This window comes from Portunus trituberculatus, chromosome 3, assembly GCF_017591435.1.
Source record: "Portunus trituberculatus isolate SZX2019 chromosome 3, ASM1759143v1, whole genome shotgun sequence".
Classification (NCBI taxonomy): Eukaryota; Metazoa; Arthropoda; class Malacostraca; order Decapoda; family Portunidae; genus Portunus; species Portunus trituberculatus.
The window spans coordinates 4,640,812-4,661,869 of NC_059257.1; the positions used below are offsets into that span (position 1 = coordinate 4,640,812).

Here is a 21,058-nt window from a genome sequence, read left to right on the forward strand (position 1 = left end):
GAGAGAGAGAGAGAGAGAGAGAGAGAGAGAGAGAGAGAGAGAGAGAGAGAGAGAGAGAGAGAGAGAGAGAGAGAGAGAGAGAGAGAGAGAGAATGAAAACAGCAACCAGGGAAATAAAAAATGAGAGAGATGAAGGAAGTTGTGAGAAAAAGAAAGGTGATGAAGAATGGTGAAGATAGCAAGCAGAGAAGAAAAATGAAAGATGGAGAACAGTGAAGATAAGCAAGCAAGCAGAGAGAGGCAGGATGGGTGAGTGATAAGGGATAAGAGTGAAAGGTGAAGGATGAGAGTGTGTATGGTTTATTCAGCAGTAGCGATGGATGTGTTAGTGAGGGCACACAGTTGCTGGAAAATGTTGACCTGCTGTGTGAGAGGCAGGTAGGAGATCACATTCTGGTAAGAGAGGAGGCCTTCCCCGTCCTCCTTCTCCTGCTGGGTCAGTTCGGAGGTCATGAGGCGCAGGCGCAGCACCTCAAACAGCTTGGTCCACTCGTCCTCGTCTGCCGGCAACACGTACTCCTCCGTGGTCTCCTCTCCGGGCTGGACCTCCCCCGCCCCCTCTGCCTCCTGCACCACGTAGGTTCCTGGCTCCCCACCCTCCACCAGCACCGCCTGGCCACCCCCCTCCCCAAACACTGCTTCCTCTCCAAGCAACACCTCCTCCTGCTGCTCTTCATGTTGCTGCTGTTGCTGTTGTTGTTGTTGTTGCTGTTGCTGCTGCTGTTGTTGCTGCTGTTGCTGTTGCTGCTGCTGTTGTTGTGGCTGGTGCTGGTGGTGTGTAGTGTGGCTGGCCTGCAGCACAGCATGTGTGGCGCCGCCGGATGTTACCACCAGGGCCGTGTTGTCCACCTCAGTCACCTCCTCCAGCTGTGTCTGACAGAACTCCTTCATGTACTGGTCCATGGCCAGCGAGGCACCCTCCCCCTGTGGTATCTCCTCCATCTCCTCCTCCTCCTCCTCCTCATCACCAGCCTCCCCTGGGCCACCAGCGGCACTGGCCGGCGCAGCGTGAGAGGGGCTGCTGCCAGTGCGGAGGCGCTTGCGGTTGCCATTGCGGGAGAGGAAGTTTGAGCGTGAGTGTCGCTCCATGATGCGGTTCATGAGGTCCTGTGGGTGGTCGCCGTCGGTGTGGGTATGCTGTGGGTAGTACACCACCTGGGTCTCCCCGTCGTAGTCCTGCGTGAGGGATTGTACTGCACCTTGAGGTGGATGCGGGCATGGCAGTTGCTGGACCGCTGGATGCGCACAAACCAACGCCTCTTCTTGCTGGGGGAGTCCGCCTCTCCCTCCCATCCTTCTTCTCCTTGGACTGGTCAATCTGCGGCACCACACACCACGTCAGTCACAGCCCACATCACACACCAAGTAAGCCACACACCACACCATACATCATGTCAGTCATACATCACACCACACCACACATCATGTCACCCACACACCACATTTCATGCATGCACACCACAGTCAAGTCACCACCAGCCCCCAGAGCCAACCCAGACAGACAGCACAGCAGGGGACACAGCAGCAGCACAGCAACATTCAGCAGTATCATTACAGACCCACACACTGCACAGACTCTGGAGACACTAGCTAATGACTCAAGGTGTGTACATTGACCTGACAGAGAGGAGAGGAAGACCAGAGATGTTGACAGATGGAGGAAAAGAAAAGAGAGAGAGAGAGAGAGAGAGAGAGAGAGAGAGAGAGAGAGAGAGAGAGAGAGAGAGAGAGAGAGAGAGAGAGAGAGAGAGAGAGAGAGAGAGAGAGAGTGCATACTGGACAAGGGCAAAAGTAAGAAATAGAAGATGAGCAAGAATAATAATAATAAGTACATTTATTTAGTACAGTCCTTATCTCTTAACCTTTCACACACAAGGAACAGAACAAAATCACACACACACACACAACACCCATACACTGACCTTGGCAGTGTGGAAGCGATGACACACCATCTGGATAAGCTTCATGTCGTTCTTCTCAATGCGTGTTGTGTCGCGGATGTAGCGCACGTTATACTTCTGCTCCTCACCCGTCAGCCACTTGTAGAAGAGAGTGAGGCTGCGGAAGGTCTTGAACTCCTTGGGCACCACGATCTTGTGCACCTCCTCCATGTGTTTGAACAGAAGCTTCACCTGCACAACACAAGCAAAGTAAAGTTTATTGCCATTTCATTATATAGATGTGTTCATTGGCATGGTCTATCGAGCAAAGACAGAGTGTGTGGGGCAGGTAAACAGAGAGGTGGAGGGAAACTGGACTGTGAGGAAGTAAATTGGGATGTGGAAGTAAATTGGGTAGAATGGAGGGAAATTAAATACAGTGGAGATAAATTAGGATATGGAGGGAAACCAGGATGTGAAAGGAAACTAATGTAGAAGAAAACTGGGTACAGTGAAGAGAAACTAGGATGTGGAGGGAAACTGGGATGTGAATGAAAATACACGCACACACAAATGCACGCACACACACACACACACACACACACACACACACACACACACACACACACACACACACACACACACAAAGAAATAATAAATAAATAAATAAACAAAATAAATAAAAAAATAACAAAATAAATAATAACGATAAAAAAAAAAAAATAAAATAAAATAATAAAATAAATAAATAAAACACCAACACCCCCTAAAACACCAGCAGCACCTCAGGTAACACCCCAGCACTGACCTGATAGAAAGAGAGGTGGCTACATCCCGGCTCCTGACACTTGAAGTTGCCTCCTCTGGACACGGTGGGCTTGCTGCTCTGGCTCACCTCAGTACACACCTCCCGCATGTGTCGCAGGAAGTCAAAGTGCTTGGAGAACACCTGTTGGCACTCCTGCGGGGAATGGAAGGGTTCACATTGAGGTGCTGGGTTGTGTTGGTAGTCCTGTTAATCTGTCATTCGTGTTAGTAGCTCTGTTAAGTGTTGTTTGTGTTGGTAGTCCTGTCAGTCATTCTCTCAGCGTGTCAAGATGTGAAGTGTATGTTGCTCATTTTAGAGTGAAAAGGAGGATTGAGAGTAGGAAAAAAGTGAGAAAGGAGGATTGAAAGTAGGAAAAAGAGTGAGAAAGGAGGATTGAGAGTAGGAAAGATCAAAATGCAGGAAATAAATGATATGTGTTGGTGGCCCTGTCAGTCATTCTCTCAGTGTGTTAGGGTAATATAATGTGTGTTATTCAGGTTAAAGAGAGACGGAGGGGTTGAGAATAAGAATGAGAAAGATGAAAGTGCAGAAAATGGACTGGTCTGTGTTGATTGGCATGTTAGTACGTCAATCTCTAAGTTAGGAGAGAGAGAGAGAGAGAGAGAGAGAGAGAGAGAGAGAGAGAGAGAGAGAGAGAGAGAGAGAGAGAGAGAGAGAGAGAGAGAGAGAACCACACACCACCCTCCTTCCCTACCCACCTTGCACTGCCAACTCTGCCTGGGTTTCTTCCTCAGCAGAACAGTCTTGGATGGCACCGTGTCATCCATCCGGCCGTCCGCCAGCTGGAGGAGTCCCTTAGTGTCCTTCACCCTCACATCCACGTCAATCCCCAGGTCCAGAAGGCATCCGTCCTCATCCGTCTCCACCCCATGACTGTCTATATAGTGCTCAACCTGCGGCATGTGGAGGAGTGAAGCGTTATTTACACACACACACACACACACACACACACACACACACACACACACACACACACACACACACACAAATAAATAAATAAAATATTAAATATATAAATAAAATAATAATAATAATAAAATGAAATAAATACAAAAATAATAAACTACTACTACTACTACTACTACTACTACTACTACTACTAAAAATAACACATGCTAAATAAAAAGAAAAAAATAATGTAAATAAAACAATAAATAAATAAAGTACTAAATAACAAAACACCTTTAATTGTGAAAAGAAGAACTAGTTAAGAAAAGGAGGAGGAGGAAATGGAAGTGGAAATTTCATCATAGCTTTTTAAAACTCAACAATCTTATCAGTACAAAAATAAAAGAGAGAAAGAAAAGCAACAAAGATAAGAGAGAGAGAGAGAGAGAGAGAGAGAGAGAGAGAGAGAGAGAGAGAGAGAGAGAGAGAGAGAGAGAGAGAGAGAGAGAGAGAGAGAGAGAGCACTTCCACACGCCTGACCTTTCAACAAGATACACCCAAGAAAGAGACAACAACAGTACAAGTCTCTACCAACTCACCATTTCCTCTTGGCTGGACAGTTCCTCCCCACAGAAGCCACACTCCAAGGGCGAGTCCTCCCCTGTGTCCATCTTCCCCTCACTCTCCTGGTTCTTCTTCCCTTCTGTGTTCAAATTTGTGCACAGAAAATACATGGATGGATTAGTGAATTGTTCCGGATTGCTTCTCTCTCTCTCTCTCTCTTGCTGAGAAAATAAACAGATTAACAAGTAAATTATTCTTTTTTTGTCTTTTTAATGTTTTTTTTTTGTGGTGAAATAATAAGTTAAATTAAGAAATATTCTAGTTTTTATCTATTTTTTTCTTGTGCCAGTGAACTAAAACAGATGAATTAATAAAATTTTTCTCCTTTTCTATTATTTTTCTTGTACTGAGGAATTAAAGTAGATAAATCAGTAAATGAGTCTTGGTTTTACTTTCTTTTTCAAATTTTTTGCAGAGGAAATAAAACATAAATTAGAAAAGGAGTCTTAATTTCCTGTCTCTCTTTTTCTTTTGTGCTGAGTAAATAAAACAGGTGAAATTAATAAATGATTACGTTTCTTGTCTTTTTTCCATTTTTTTTTTTAGCCGAGAAAATAAAGATGGATTATTAAATGATTCCGTTTCACTTTTCTTTTAGCTTTGAAAATAAAAAAGATGGCTGACTAAGATGTTCCACTTTTTTGTTTTTGGTTTGTCAAGAAAATAAACAAATGGATTAATAAATTATTGTATCCCTTTTTTTTTCTTCTTTAGTTTGTTGCCAAGAAAATACAGATATATTACTAAATTAATCTGTTTTTTTCTCTCTCTTTTATTCATGTACTGAGAAAATGGATAAATTATTGACTTTCTCTCATTATCTATTTTCTTTTCTCATTTTTCTTTTTCTTCTGAAGTTTGTGCCAATAAAATAGTAAAGACTCAGTAAGCTAACTTAACCTAACACTACAGCTTTCATGAGAGCATTCTACCTTTCACCTCCATTAGGACACACCACGGTCCCACACCACACTACTTAACCCCTACCTTCAACACCAATCCTAACCTTACCTAACCTAATCTAACACACACCTAACACAATATCACCCTGCAGGAGAGGACACAACACCACAGAACACCACACAACACCAGTACAACACCTCACTAGTTAATCCCTACCTTCATGACACCAACCCTAACATAACCTAACCCAACACACATCTAACACAACATAACCCTGCAGGAGAGGACACAACACCACAGAACACCACACTAGTTAACCAATCCTAACCATACCTGACCTAACACTAGTACAACACCACACTAGAAACCATTGCTAACCTTACCTGACCTAACCTAACCTAACCCAACCTTAAGCAAACACAACACCACATTACACAATACCACACAACACCAGTACCTTCACAACACCAACCCTTACCTAACCTAACCACTCCTAACCCAACCTTAAGCCCTTCAGTACCATGAGAAGCTTTTATATTCATTCTGGTTAATATTTGGTGATTCTATACAGGTTCAGAAACTCAATGTGGGGATCAAAATTGTGAAGACTGTGGCCATTAATGTTCTGACCTCCATAGACCTTTCCTAATGTCACAAAAACATCTAATCACACTAAAAATCTCAAGGTAAAAATGTGTACCAGTACTGAAAGGGTTAAGTAAACACAATATAATCCTGCAGGAGAGGACTCAACACCACAGAACACCAGTACATACATCACCACAGAACACTATACATCAGAACACCACCACACATCACCACGCAACACCAGTAAAACACCACAGAACACCAGTACAACACCATAAAACACCTCACCTTCAGAAGCAGCACTCCGATCTTTCAGCACAGGGGCACGTTGTATCTTGGAGCGGCCCGACACCCGAGAGGCAATTTCCACGTGTGTGTCGCCTCGTGCCTGTGCCTCCAACTCATCCAGGTGCACCAGACTCAAGTGCTCCACCAGAAGGTTCTTGGTCAATAGTACCAGGGAACACAGCGAACACACGTAGGTTGATGTCTGTAGAAGGAATGGTTTAAATATTGTGTGTTTTGTGTGTTTTTCTCTCATTCTTCTACTTACTGGTGTCTACAGAAGGAATGGTTTAAATATTATGTGTTTTGAGTGTGTTTCTGTCATTATTCTTCTACTTATTGGTGTCTGCAGAAGGAATAGTTTAAATTGTTATGTTTTGTGTTTCTGTCATTATTCTTGTATCTAATGGGGTCTGTAGAAGGAATGGTTTAAATTGTGTGTTTGTCAATATTCTACTTATTGGTGTCTGCAGAAGGAATGGTTAAATGTCAACTCTGAGATTAATCAAGAGAAAGAGGTGGCAAAGATTTAACTTCATCTTCTGGTGACAAAAAAAAAAAAAAAAAAAAAAAAAAAAAAAAGTGCAGAGGTATAGTGGTGGCAGTGACAGGTACAGCACCATAATAACCTAGTTCAAGACAAGCTAAAGACTATATTTACTAACTTTATGTCAACTTTCTGATGAGTTGAAAAAATTTGAAGATGTGACAACGATCAAGATTCAACTTCTGAGAACACAGTAAAAAACACAGGTAGTACAGTGGTGGCAGTAACAAGCACAGCACCACAGCTAAGGACATGCTGAACATTATATATGAGTTAAGAGAAAGTTTGAAGAGGTGACTTAGATCAAGATTTAATTTCAGGGAATAGTAGTAATAATAAATAAATAAATAAATAAATAAATAAATAAATAAATAAATAAATAAATAAATAAATGAGTGAATGAATAAATAAATAAATAAAGCTAACAAACAAGCACTGCACAATAGCTTAAGACATGATAAAGATTATATAAAAGAGAAAATTTGATGAAGTGACAAAGATCAAGATTCAACTTCAGGAACAAAGTTAAAGAACAAAAGTGGACAGGTATAGTGGTGGCAGTGACAGGCACAGCACCACAGCAGCACAGTATCACAGCACTCACCTCCCCCTGCAGGCGTGTGAAGGTCTCTTGCAGGCGTGCTGTGTGCTGCAGGACCATGTGCTCAATGAACTGGTCCTCAGACTGGTAGTTCAGGGTGCACACTGGACACCTGCGGACACAACCACACATTTGGTAAGTAATCCACATCCATTGTGTTAAAAATGTCACACTTTGCTTCATTTTTAATATGAGGGTGAAAAGTAGTGCTTCTTATACAAATTGAACAAAATCTCTCTCTCTCTCTCTCTCTCTCTCTCTCTCTCTCTCACACACACACACACACACACACATGTACAAGGACACATTTAGTAAACAACCTGCATTCAGTATGTCTAGAATCTATATTATTTTCCTCTCATTCTTAAATAGGAGTGTAAAAACAAATTGAACACGATCTCTCTCTCTCTCTCTCTCTCTCACACACACACACACACACACACACACACACACACCTAACCTAACCACCCCAGATCTCTCACTCTCTCTCTCTCTCTCTCTCACACACACCTAACCTAACCAGCCCAATCACACACCCAAGACCCTGGCACACCTGAAAAGAGGCTCATTGTTCTTGATCTTGCCCTCCAGGATGCTGCGGGAGTGCACCAGGTCAGCACCATGCTCTGCCATGACGTGGTGAGCCAGCGCCGCCTTGGTGATGAACATTTTCTGGCACAGCGCACACACCAGTGACCAAGCCTGGGGGGGCCGCTCCCTCCCTCGCACACCCTGGGGGAAAAAATGGGGTGAGGTGAAGGATGAGGAGTATGGGTTGAGAGGTGAAGGATAAGGAGGAGGAACAAGGCAGTAAGGAAATGAAGGATAAGGAGGAGGAACAGGGCAGTAAGAAATGAAGGAGGAGGAGGAGGAAAAGTGAGGGAAGGTAAAGGATGAGGAGTATGGGTTATGAGGTGAAGGATAAATAGGAGGAACAGGATGGAGATGAAGGATGAGGAATATGAGTTGAGGGTAAAGAACGAGGAGGAGGAGGAGGAAAGGGCTTGTAAGGTAAAGGATAAGAAGAGTTTTTCTTATGATGTGAAGGATAAAAAGGATGAAGACTGTGAGGTGAAGGATGAAGAGGATGAAGACTGTGAGGTGAAGGATGAGCAAGAGATTATACTGTGAGGTGAAGGATGAAAAGGATGAAGACTGAGATGAAGGATGAAAAGGTTATGCTGTGAGATGAAGAAAAAAAAAAGGATGAAGACTGTGAGATGAAGGATGAATAGGATGAAGACTGTGAGGTGAAGGATGAAAAGGATGAGGTTAAGTTGGGTTGTGTTCTTGGCATCCTTAGTTATGAAGAAGAAGAATGACCCTTAGTTAACAAGAAGAAGAAGAAGAAGAAGAAGAAGAAGAAGAAGAAGAAGAAGAAGAAGACTGATTATGACATCTTCTTAGAATCATTACCTATCCTCACCAAGATAGAAAAGAAGGATAAGAACAAGAATAGGAAGAAAAAAGAAAAAAGTAGAAAAAGAACAAAAAAGAAGACTCATGATATATCCTCCTGGCATCCTAATCCCCAAGAACATAAATTAGAGGAGGATAAAGATAAGAAGAACAAGAAGATAAGAACAAGAATAGGGAGAAAAATAAAATAAAATAAAAAAAATGAAGATTAATTAACTAGTACATCCTTATCACCACCACGAACATAAATTACGAAAAAGGATGAGAACAAGAATAGGAAAAACGAAAAAACAAAACAAAAAGAAGTAGAAAAGAAGGAATGATTAGATATTTCCTTCACCAAGAACATAAACAACGGAGGAGAAAGGTAAGAACAATAGGAAAATAAAGGAAAAATAAATAGAAAAAGAAAAAAGGAGATAGGTTAGAAGAAAAGGAATAAGAAGAAAAAAGGAAAAGAAATGGACAAAGGAAAATAAAGATAGGTAAAGAGAAAAGGAATAGGAAGAAAAAAGAAAAAAGAAATAGAAAAAGGAAATAGAGATAGGTTAGAAGAAAAGGAATAGGAAGAAAAAAGGAAAAGAAATGGACAAAGGAAAATAAAGATAGGTAAAGAGAAAAGGAATTTAGGAAGAAAAAGGAAAAAAGAAATAGAAAAAGGAAATAGAGATAGGTTAGAAGAAAAGGAATAAGAAGAAAAAAGGAAAAGAAATGGACAAAGGAAAATAAGAAGTAGAAAAAGAAGAATGAAAAGAAGACTGATTAGATACAGCCTCTTACCATCTTTAGCCTTCACCAGGAATACAAATTACAGAAAAGAAGAACAAGAATAGGAAAAGAAAAACAAAAACAAAAAAAGTAGAAAAGAAGAAGAAAAGAAGGAATAATTAGACATTTCCTCCTAAAAGATTATATAGTTTGTAACCAAGAACATACAACAAAGTGGGAAAAAAAAATAATAAATAAATAAAATAAGAAATATATAAAAAGGTTATTTTGTAGCCAAGAATAAAATAAAAAAGTATGAGAGAAAAACAATTATATATTTAATAAGTAAGAACAAACACAAACAGTCCTTAAATAGCCTTACTTTTGAGTCAGCCACCAGTGCGGAAGGCTGTGGCTGTCCCTCCTGGCTGGCCGTCTCCAGGGTGAGCTGTACGGTGTGTGCCAGGCCGGTGGTGCTGCGGACAAGACCCTCATTGTCCGCCACCATCAGCCCCCGCGATGTGCCCACTGGGTACTCTGTGGGTTGAGGAGGGGGACGGGAGTGACTCACTGGCTTGTTAAGGCGAGAGGACTGATGGTTTAATTGCTTACAAGTACAGAACCACAGTAAGTTTGAATACATTTTACAGTTACAGAAATATTGAGTAATTATCTGAGGTGATGGGGTGGGGAAGGGGATGACTGGTTGGTTGGGGACAAGTGGTTTGATTGCTTACAAGTACAGAACCACAGTGAGTTTGTTTGAATATTTTTTACAGTTACAGATATATAGAGTAATTATCTGTGGGGGAAGGGGGATGACTGGTTGGTTGGGGACTGGTGGTTAGATTGCTTACAAGTACAGTGCCATAGTATGTTTGTTTGAATATTTTTTACAGTTACAGAACCAAAGAGGAATTATCTGTGGGGTGAGGGGGACAGGGGATAGGGGTGACACACTGGTTTACTGGGGGGAGTAGTGGTGGTTTGATTGCTTACAACTAAAGTGCCATAGTAAGTTTCTTTGAATACTTTTTACAATTACGGAAAAATAGGGTAGTTATCTGCAGGGTGAGGGGTGGGGGATAGGGGTGACACACTGGCTTGTTAGTGGTGGTGATGGTTTGATTGCTTACAACTAGTGCCATAGTAAGTTTGTTTGAATACTTTTGACAATTACAGAACCTCCCTCCCCGCTTCTGTATTTCCATCTTCCTACGACTGACTTCTTTTACCTTTAAGAGGGAGATTTCAAGACATTTGTCCCTGATTTTTGGCTAACTCTCTTAATCTTTTAGGGAACTGCCAATCAAGCGGGCCTTTTCTTTTTTCTTTTTTGTTGCCCTTGGCCAACTTCCCTAACCCCACCCCAAAAACAAAAAATAAAATAAAATAAATAAGTAAATAAAATAAAATACAATAAAAAAGTAAATAAATAAATAAATAAGTCTAAGAAAAAGGAGTAATTATCATCATTTTCATTTAACGTCCACATTTTCCCATTTAGAGTGAGGTTGGATGGCGATGACTGCTATCCACAACTGGCTATCTCGTACCATATGTTTGTCTGTACCCAACAGATTCATATCCTCCATCACACAAACCCTCCACCTTTCCTGACCACCTAACCTAACCAGTCAACCCCTTATCACCATCAAACAACAGCAGAATGAGACAAACTGATTTAAAACACTAAACAACCAGCAGAGAGAGAGAGAGAGAGAGAGAGAGAGAGAGAGAGAGAGAGAGAGAGAGAGAGAGAGAGAGAGAGAGAGAGAGAGAGAGAGAGAGAGAGAGAGAGAGAGAGAGAGAGAGAGAGAGAGAGAGAGAGAGCACCCCAGTCAGCCCCTTACCTCCATCAAACAGCTGGCTGGACGTCTTGGAGGTGCCCCGAGCCAAGGCATAGCTAGCATTGCCTCGCCCTGGAGGTCTTCCCCGCCTGCCTGGACCACGGCCTCTTTTTGGGGGTGGCGGGAGGGGGTCTGGGTCTGCAAATGGGTCCTCCTGTGACTCGGGCTCTTCCTCCTCCTCCTCCTCGCCCTTGATCTCCATCCGTGGCCCGGTGAGGTCGTGCACGGAGACCTTAGTGCAGCGTTTAATGTGGCTTGTGTATTGCCGTTCTTTGTTGAATGTTCTGTCGCAGTCCTGGTGGAAATGTGTTATGTTAAAAGATGATTAGTTTTTGAGATATGGATATGAGGTAACCCCTTCAATACTGGGACATTTCTTACCATATTTGTGTAGGATTAGACCATTTTATTGACATCAGGTCTTTGGAGGTCAGAAGATTAATAGCCAGTCTTCACTATTTCAATCCCCCACATGAGTTTCTGAAGCTATATAAAATCTACAAATAGTAAAGAAAATCAATATGGCAACACATCATGGTACTGAAGGGGTTAAGAAAATCAAATGTGGAAGGAAAGAGGAAGTCAGCTGAGGAATTTCTTAGTTGAATATTGTTACAGTCCTGTTAGAAATCTTATTATTGTAGGACGATTACTTTTTGATCTATGGATACAAGATAAGAAAGAAAAGAAATATGAATGAAAGGAGAAAGTCAGTGAAGGAACTTATTGAAACAGGATAAAAAAGACAAGAAACAAGAAATAATGAATAAAGTGTAGAAGAGATGAGGAAGAAGAAAGTATTGTGCAGTGAGACAGTGGCAGAAGAGGCATCATTGCTTGAACCTTTCCACTGACACATAATTCACACCACTACAAAGACAGCACTCACCTGACACCTGAACTGCACAGCTTGTTCCAGCAACGGGTCAATGTCCGAGTCATCTGTGCGTCCTCTCTTGGGAAGCACGGAAGGCTCCCCCTCATTGTTACGCTGTGGAGGGAAAGAGTTAACCCATTCAGTACTGGGACACATCTTTACCTTGAGATTTGTGTATGATTAGACCATTTTACTGACATTAGGAAGGGTCTATGGAGGTCAGAAGACTAATGGCCACCAAATAGCAGAATGAATATGGAAACAGGTCATGGTACTGAAGGGAATAAGAGATAGAGAGCTGGGGTAAAGGAAGGTAAAGATAAAGAGAAACAAGGATTAGGAGAGGTAGGAAAACATGGAGTAGTAAGAATTAAGAGAGAGAAGGAAGACTGAAAGATACTAGAAAAAGAGAGAAAGGAGGTAAGAACTATGGAGGACATGAGGAAAGAGAGAAATAAATAAGGAGACATATCAAAAATTATCAATTCTAGGAAGAGAAATAAAACAAGAGAAATAAAGAGATAATGCAAGGTAAATATAGGCATTAGTGAGAGAAATAGCAAGCCAGACTATCCTTTTGGTTAATTTGTTAGTTTTTTATCGGAAATTATCAGTTGAAGGGAGGAAAAGAAATAAAACAGAGATAATGCAAGGTAAAGATAGGGATTGGTGAGAGAAATAGTAAGGCAGACTGTTATTTGATTTAATTTGTTGTTTCTATTCATTATTATTCTTCATTACTTATTTCTTATTCTTTTTTTTTTTGGAAATGATCAGTTTAACCCCTTCAGTACTGGGAAGCATTTCTACATTGAGTTTTGGGTGTGATTAGACCATTTTATTGACATTAGGAAGGGTCTATGGAGGGCAGAAGATTATTGGCCACAGTCTTCACTATTTTAATCCTAACATAAGTGTCTGAAGCTGTATACAATCACCAAATAATAAGTAGAGTGAACAGGGAAACGTGTCCTGGCACTGAAGGGGTTAAGGATGGAAGAGGGATAAAACTGAGCAATAAGAGATATTGCAAGGTAAATAAAGACACTGGTGACAGAAATAACAAGTCAGACTGTTCTATGAGTTAATCTGCTAGTTTTCTATTGGAAATTATTAGCTCCAGGAAGAGAAATAACATGAGACATAAAAGAGATACTACAAGGTAAAGATAGACATTGGTGTGAGAAACAGCAAGGCAGACTATCCTTCAAGTTAGTTTGTTAGTTTTTAACTGGAAATGATCAGTTGAAGATAAGCAAAACAGAGATGGAGATAATGAATGGCAAAGAAAGACACTGTTGAGAGAGAGAGTGACAGCAAATCAGCGAGGCAGACTGTCCCACCTTAACTCCCTGTGTCTTTTTCTTGCGGTATGGGCTGTGAAAACACTTGAGGAAATGCTGTGAGATCTGTGGCCTGGTCTTAAAGGTCATCTTGCAGAAGGAACACATGTACAGCGGCGCCTTCTCCACCTTCACCTCCTCCTTCTTGCAGCTCCTCATATGCTTCCTGCAACACAACACAACAGTGATGAAGGCTCACCATTAGTACACTACTGTGCTTCTCTCACATGCAACAACTCACAAGACAAGTGCAATTCAAACGGTACGTCCTCAGTGCCCCGGCCAGCGAGGAGTGTGGCCCGGCGGCAGCCTCACCTGAGATAGAGTGGCCTCATGAACTTGCTGTTGCAGGTGGGGCACTCGTACAGCTTCTTGGGGTCTCCGGCGGCGGCGTCGGCCTTGGAGTGTGTGGGGGTGGCAGGGTGTGAGGCGTTCTGAGCCAGGTAGCGCACGGGACGCTTGGCGGTGCTGTCTGACAGGTTGATCTGGATGTGTTTCCTGACAGGCTCCTGCTGGTCCAGGGCAGTGGTGGGGGAGCGGGGGGAGCCTTGTTGACCTTGGTGGTGCCCTCGGGGATGATGACCTTGAAGATGCTGCCCTGCTGGGCGGGGCTGGCCGGGTCGTCCCTGGCAGCAGCAGCGGCGGCCGATGGGGTCTGGTTGTGGCCAGCGCGGATCACAATATGGTTCTTGGAGGCAGCGGGGCTGGGCGTGACCACCGCCGGGGCCACGGGGACGGGGGTGCCCCCCACCTGGATGAGGAAGTGTCCCTGGTTGGCCTTCTGGGCTGTGTTCTGGTTGGTCTGCACCACAATCCTGGTGGGAGTGGCCTGGGGTGGTGAACCACGCACCAGTGTGGGAGTAGGTGCGGGTGCCTGGCCGGGGGCAGGGCCAGGGGTGATGGTGCTGGTGGTGACAATGATGTTGTCGTGGGGGCGCTGTGGCGACTGCAGCGCCTCGCTCACCAGGTTCTCCAGCAGGATCTTGCCCTGCGTCTCACCACCCACCACCACCTCCTCCTCCTCCTCCACACCACTGGTCACCAGGCCCAGGATCTGTTGGTTGTGGCCATAGCGGTTGTCCTGCAGGTCCTCCTGCTTCACCATCACCAGGCTGCTGGCCGGCGAGGCACACTCCTCTGCCTTGGCACCCTCCAGCATGCTAGTGTCGAAGGTCAGGCCAGACCCCTGCACCAGCACCCCTTCCACCGGGGCCTCCCCCATCACTACTGGCCCCTCCATGAACACCTGATGCCCTCCATCACCACCTCCCCCTGCTCCGTCACCACCTCCCCGCCCTCCAGCACCACCTGCCTGCCCTCCAGCGTCGCCGGACTGCTGTCCATCATCACCTCGTCCTTCACCACCTCATTCCCAGTCACACCGCTCCCCTCCACACCCATGTCCCCCTGCATGACCTCCACATCATCCTCCTCCACCTCTGTCTTCAGGAGGGGCTCCTTATCCTTCTCCTCTTCCTCTTCCTCCTCCTCCTCCTGCTGCTGCTGCTGCTGCTGCTGCAGCTGCTCCTCCTCCTGCTGCTGCTGCTGCTCCTCCTGCTGTTGCTGCTCCTGCTGCTCCTCCTGCTGCTGCTCCTCCTCCTGCTGCTGCTGCTGCTGCTCCTCCTGCTGCTGCTGCTCTGGGCTCTTGGCTGGCACGTCCTCTTCCACTGCCTCCTCAATCAACGCTTCTCCACTGTCTGCCACTGCCGCCACCACCGCTGGGTCCTCAACGCCATCCTCCACTGCGCTGCCCTCCGTTGGCTGTCCATCAGCCACGGGTGCTGGCTCCTCTCCACCCTCTGTCGCCTCTGCACCCTCTGTTGTGCCTTCCGCTGCTACGGCTGACTTGTCATCCACCTGTACAAGTAAAGAAGGTCAGGTTGTTCCATCAACAACTCCACAAAGATCAAGATCAAGAGTACCATTGAATTCTTTTCTTTCTTTATTTTGAAGCATGACAAGCACCACCGCTCACCACACTCACCACCACAACGCCCCAACGCCACACTGACAACTAGCCCAGTTTTCCACAGTTTCTTCTTTTAATAAACTATAAATCTTGCCATTCCATCACCACAACCATAAAAAAAATAATAACAATAATAATAAAAATAAATAAATAAAAAAATAAATAAAATAAAAGCTATAAAAACTAGAACCACAAAAAACTTAAAATTTTGCCCAATCTATCACAAGAAAAAAAAATCTAACATAAAAACTAGAACCACACAAAATAGAACCATAAATAACTAGCCTATACATCTATCCAATCCACTTCAAGAACCACAAAACTAAACATAAGAACCATAAAATATAGAACCACAAAAGCAGAACCAAAAAACCCAGAAACTCACTAATCCATCACCAGAACCACACAAACACCCTTGAATAACACAATAATCTTCAACTATAGTGTGTCTACTCTAAAGTGGCTCCTGGGTCTGTTTGAGTGGTGTCCCAGGGAGTGCGTGGTTTTCAGGTCTTAAGGCAAACCGTGAGCTATCCTTGTAATAAGTGCGTTGATCAGATAACAAGTATTATTCACATCAGATCAATTACGTTATCAATAAGTTTTAAATCCAGGAGCCATTTTAGAGTAGACACACTATAGAGCCTTTGGAAAACAGAAGTGGTGATAGGGCAGTGTTTCATTATTATTTATTTTTTCATTAATTTAAGAGGAAATCTGGCCAAGGGTAACAAAAACCACTAAACAAAAAAAAAGCCCCACTTAGATGCCAGTTCTCAAGCAGCTCCACAAGTGTTAGTCAAAAAGGAATGGGATAAATATAAATGTCTTAACAGTTGACATTTTTAGTTCATCAATAGGGAAGGTTCAAGACATCTATCCCTTCCCTGTGGCTAACTCTCGAACCTGCAAGGGGACTGGCAACTAAGTGGGCCTATTTTTTTTCTTTTAGCCAACTTTCTTCTCTTACATAAAAAAAAAAATAAATAAATAATAATAATAAACTATCTAATGAGGCCAGCAAGACATACAAGCATACCAGCATTACCAAACCAGCCACAAGGATCTAAAACCGAGAAAATAACAGATATTGTGTTGGTGTGTTGGTAATGAGTGTTGCCAACTTGAGAGGGTTATTCTTAGGACCTATTGTGTGTTGTAGGAGGGGCAGGAGGGGTGTTAACAGTGAGATGTACAGGCATACCAACATTACCAAACCAGATACAGGGTACTAAAACCATGAAAATAACAGAGATCTTGTGTTGGTAGGTTGGTAATGAGTGTCTTGAAAGGCTTGTTCTTAGGGAAGTGGGAGAATTAACAGTGACTTTATGATGTGTTAGCTGGGAAGGCAATGTATTTTTTGGCACTGTCCTAATATACATGTCCCTCCAGCTGTCCTTTATCTAATTTCTACGTTTTCTTTAATTAATCTCCTAAACGTGGCCACAAATTGTCTGTTTTATTTCTTTTTGTTAACTGGGAGGGCAATATATTCTTTTTTTTGGCACTGTCCTAATATAGATGTCCCTCCAGCTGTCCTTCATTCAATATGTATGATTTTCTTTAATTAATCTACTAAACGTGGTCACAAACTGTTTTTTCTTTCTTTTCATTTTATCCATGTTTTTTTTACGTATTAATTTTGTTTATGTATGTATCTTTTACACCCTTTCCCCTCGGACTGCTAAATCATGATAAACAGTAACAAGGCGACTCAAAACACTAAAAACAAAACAATAACAAATAAAAAATCAATAAAAAATAAATTAAAACTAAAATAAAAAAAATAAATAAAATAAAATACAGATAAAAAAAAAAAAAAACTTAAATATAAATGAAAATAAGAAAAACTAAAAAGTAAAATAAAAAAACCAAAAAATAAGAATTAAAATAAAAATTAAATAAAATAAAAACTAAAATAAAAACTAAAAACAAAAAATAAAAACTAAATAAAAAATAAATAAAAACAATCAAAATAAAATAAAACAAAATAAAATAAAAACAAAAGATAAAATGAAAATAATAACAATAAGTCAAAGAAATAATAAAATCAAGGTCCAGTTCCCTTCACAGCTCCTTCATCACCTCACACCACCTGGGGAAGATAACCTGACCTGACCTGACCTGACTGAACCTGGGAAAGAAAAGATAACCTAACCTAACCTAACTGAACCCAATCTAACCTAACTGAACCTAACCTGACCTGACCTGACCTAACTGAACCTAACCTCCCCTTCACAGCTCTTTCATCACCTGACAGGACCTGGGAAAGGAAAGATAACCTAACCTAACCTAACCTAACCTGACTGAAAACAAAACAAAACAAAACAAAACAAAACTAACCTAACCCAACCTAACTGAACCTAATGTAATCTGACCAAACCTAAAAAAAACAAAAACAAAACACTAACCTGACCTGACCTGACCTAACTGAACTGAACCTAACCTGACAATGTGGGGAATGAAAATATGATAACTTAAATTAACCTAACTGAACCTAACCTGAAACTAACCTAACCTACCCTAACCTGACAGTGTGGGGGAATAAAATTATAACCTAAACTAACCTGACTAATCCTAACCTAGCCTGACGATGAGGTGAATAAATGCGATAACTTTAAACTAACCTAACTGATCCTAACTTAACCTAACCTAACTGATCCTAACCTAAGATCACATGAGAATGAAAAAAATATAACTTAATCTAACCGAACCTAACCCGACAATGTGGGGAATGAAAAATATGACAACTTAAACTAACCTAATCCTAACTTTACCTTAACCTAACCTAACCACACTCTTGGTCGGAAGGGTACGTGTCGCCTCTAATAAGTTATGTTAGCTTAGGTTAAAGTTAAAATTGGGTTAGGTTAGCCCCTTCAGTACCGAGACGCATTTTTACCTTGATTAAACGATTTCATTTAGATTGGGAAGGGTCTATGGAGGTCAGTAGATTAATGGCCAGGTCTATGGAGGTTGGAAGATTAATGGCCTGAGTCTTCACTATTCTAATCCCCCACACAAGTTTCTGAAGGTGTATAAAATTACCAAATATGAATAGAATATGAAAACGTGCCCTGGCAATGAAGGGGTTAAAGTTATGGCAGGGTTAGATTAGGTTAGAGTCGTTTTGTTTATCCTATTTTTCATTCCTATGTCATGTCAGCCGAGTGGAAGACCTATGAAGAGAAACTGGAACTTGATTTCTGTGCATGATTAAACTATTTCATTTAGATTAGGAAGGGTCTATGGAGGGCAGAAGATTAATGGCCAGTCTTCACTATTCTAATCCCCCACATAAGTTTCTGAAGGTGTATAAAATCACCAAATAGTTACCACAATGAATATGAAAACGTGTCCTGCTACTGAAGTGGTTAAATTTATGGGAGGGTTAGGTTAATTTAAAGTTAGGGTCATTTAGGTTATATTTTCATTCCCACGTCCTGTCAGCTGAGTGGAAGAGCTGTGAAGGGGGAGCCAGGACATGAGAAGAGCTGTAGGAATGCCTTTATTGGGGTCCCGTTCAATTTTTTCCTTTGATTTTAGTGTTTTGAAATGATTTGTTATTATTTATCAGATTTTAGCAGTCCAGAGGGAAAGGGTGTAAAAGATACATACATAAACAAAATTAATGGATAAATAAACAAAATAAACTGAAAAGAAAGAGAAAAAGACTGATTTGTGGTGACATATAGTAGATTCATTAAAGGAAAACATACACATCAAAGAAATCTGACAAAACAAAAAGGTTAAAGTAAAAAATAAAATGTTTGTCATATATTAAAAAAAAAGCAAGAAGTTCAATGCTTAACCCGGAGAAATAGACTGAACACACACACACACACACACACACTATAAAGGCCAATAACATACAAATAAACAAATGAAAATACGAAAACAATAATAAAAACAAGAGAATAATCACAATCTAATGGAAAACACACGAAAATCAAGAAGAAAAAAAACGCCAAAATTAAGCCGTACAAGACAAACACACCTCACACATACTAGCAACCCCCTCCCCCACTTCCCCACAATGGCCTCCCCTACCCCCCGACACCCACCCCACTGACCCCCATGGCCCGGAGTGACGCCCGCACGCCCACGCCACTCACGCCCACCGCCACACGCCCACAGGGGAAGGAATAATGCAAATATTTGAAGATGGCGCCAATTTCTCCCCCCGACGCCACCTGCAACTGTACATGTCGATAATTTCCCCATTTTCCGGCCCCTCCCCGCCCCCCTGCCCCCAGACGCCCTTCCCTGGGGCTCTAGAGGCTGTGTGGAATTTTGTGGTTCCCTGCATAGGCCGCTTACCTCACTGGTGGCGTTGAATTGGTCCATAATTAAGGTAAAACTCGGCCTCTTCCCGCTTCATGTCGAGGAAAACAAGCCGTCGTGAGGCAGCCAACGGCGGCGCCCAGCCCGGCAAATAGATACCGGCTTATTTATGGCTTGTCATGTCCTAAAAACAAACAATAGGCCTTCAAAAAATTTACATAAATTAAAAAAATACTATTTGATATTTTTTGTAGGTGTTTATTTATGATGGGTTTTAAATACTGGACTTTACATTACTCTATATTCCTTTACGTAGTTTTCGAGCTTGAACTAGTTTAGACTATCAATAGAAAATTAACAGATGAATAAAATTAGCACTATTTATTTTTTATGTTGATATTTAAAAGGTATTGCATATAAAATAACACCGTTGTGATCTCAGACATGTTGGATATAAGTTCCTCGGAGCTCCGCCCACTAAACCTGCGGAGTTGTCTGGCGTGTTGATGTGGGAAAAAGTATCGTACAGGTCATTGGCGAGGCGTCCTTCACAGAGGCCACAGACAATACTACAGCCTTTGCTCCTCGCTGCTTGAAGTTCATGCCATTTAAAAGTGAATGGCTGATTTTCCAGGCCTTGCAATATTGTCAGTTATGTTAAAGTAATAATAAAGGACATTCTTTGCTCCTTTTGAGAGAGAGAGAGAGAGAGAGGCACATGTGTTATTTTATTCAATGGTTGTCATTTACTAAAGAGACATATAGTGAGGATTGGTGTGTGAGTGAGTGAGGAGGTGATGGTACAGTGAGTAATATTGTATGAGTGAGCGAGTGGAGGTGAGAGCCGTACATGAGTGGACAAACTACACTAGATTAGAGCAACAGAATCAAACACGCCCTCACCCAAAATGATTAATAGAAATAAAATAAGTACGGCATTGTACAAAGCAGATTAACCCCTCCAGTACTTGAGACGCAGTTTTGCCTTGAGTTCGTGGATATGATTTGACGATTATATTAAATACCCTAGGAAGAATCTATGGATATCAAAAGATTAATGAACAGAACTTTCACTATTATAATCCCCACATAAGTCACTGAAACTGTATAAAATCACATAAATAGCAGGCATGATGAATATGAAAACGAGGCATAGCACTGAAAGGGTTAAAATACGGATTAAGTTAGTACGACATTTTTCCCTGGAGTCTGAGGCAATAGGCACCGCGATGAGGGTGGCACTGGCAGGGGGGCGGTGACGAGAGAGTGCCGTGAGCCGTGACTCTAGCAGCAGTAGGCACCGGCGGGCATAGCGAGGTGGTGTGTGGCAGGATGGTCTCCCAGGCGTCAGGCGGCATGAATGGGGACGTAACTTCACCAGGTAAATACTAACTTACCTGGTCTTGCCACAGGGTTAAGCAGTTACTATTTACAGTGCACGTGCTTGTGAGTTAGTATCA

General features: G+C 42.2%; 2 protein-coding genes across 3 annotated transcripts in view; one reads left to right on the forward strand and one right to left on the reverse strand.

Moving 5' to 3' along the window:
* Positions 1-285: 285 nt before the first annotated feature.
* LOC123508640 lies at positions 286-14,888 on the reverse strand. Its single transcript, XM_045262486.1, is given in 18 exon segments — positions 286-1,184; positions 1,187-1,285; positions 1,288-1,318; positions 1,923-2,132; positions 2,689-2,841; positions 3,408-3,602; positions 4,197-4,300; positions 6,001-6,202; positions 7,149-7,257; positions 7,699-7,877; positions 9,655-9,809; positions 11,126-11,417; positions 12,012-12,113; positions 13,343-13,508; positions 13,658-13,863; positions 13,866-14,454; positions 14,527-14,576; positions 14,627-14,888. Coding segments are annotated over 18 exon segments (3,855 nt in total). The 5' UTR covers positions 14,756-14,888; the 3' UTR covers positions 286-300.
* Positions 14,889-20,825: 5,937 nt separating this feature from the next.
* The window catches only part of LOC123508683 (sterol O-acyltransferase 1-like), a 39,587-nt gene continuing 39,354 nt past the window's right edge, over positions 20,826-21,058 (forward strand). For both annotated transcript variants that reach the window (XM_045262534.1, XM_045262545.1), the window contains exon 1: positions 20,826-20,979. In XM_045262534.1, coding sequence (XP_045118469.1) covers positions 20,931-20,979 — 49 coding nt within the window. In that variant the 5' untranslated portion in view covers positions 20,826-20,930. The remainder of the gene's footprint in view (positions 20,980-21,058) is intronic.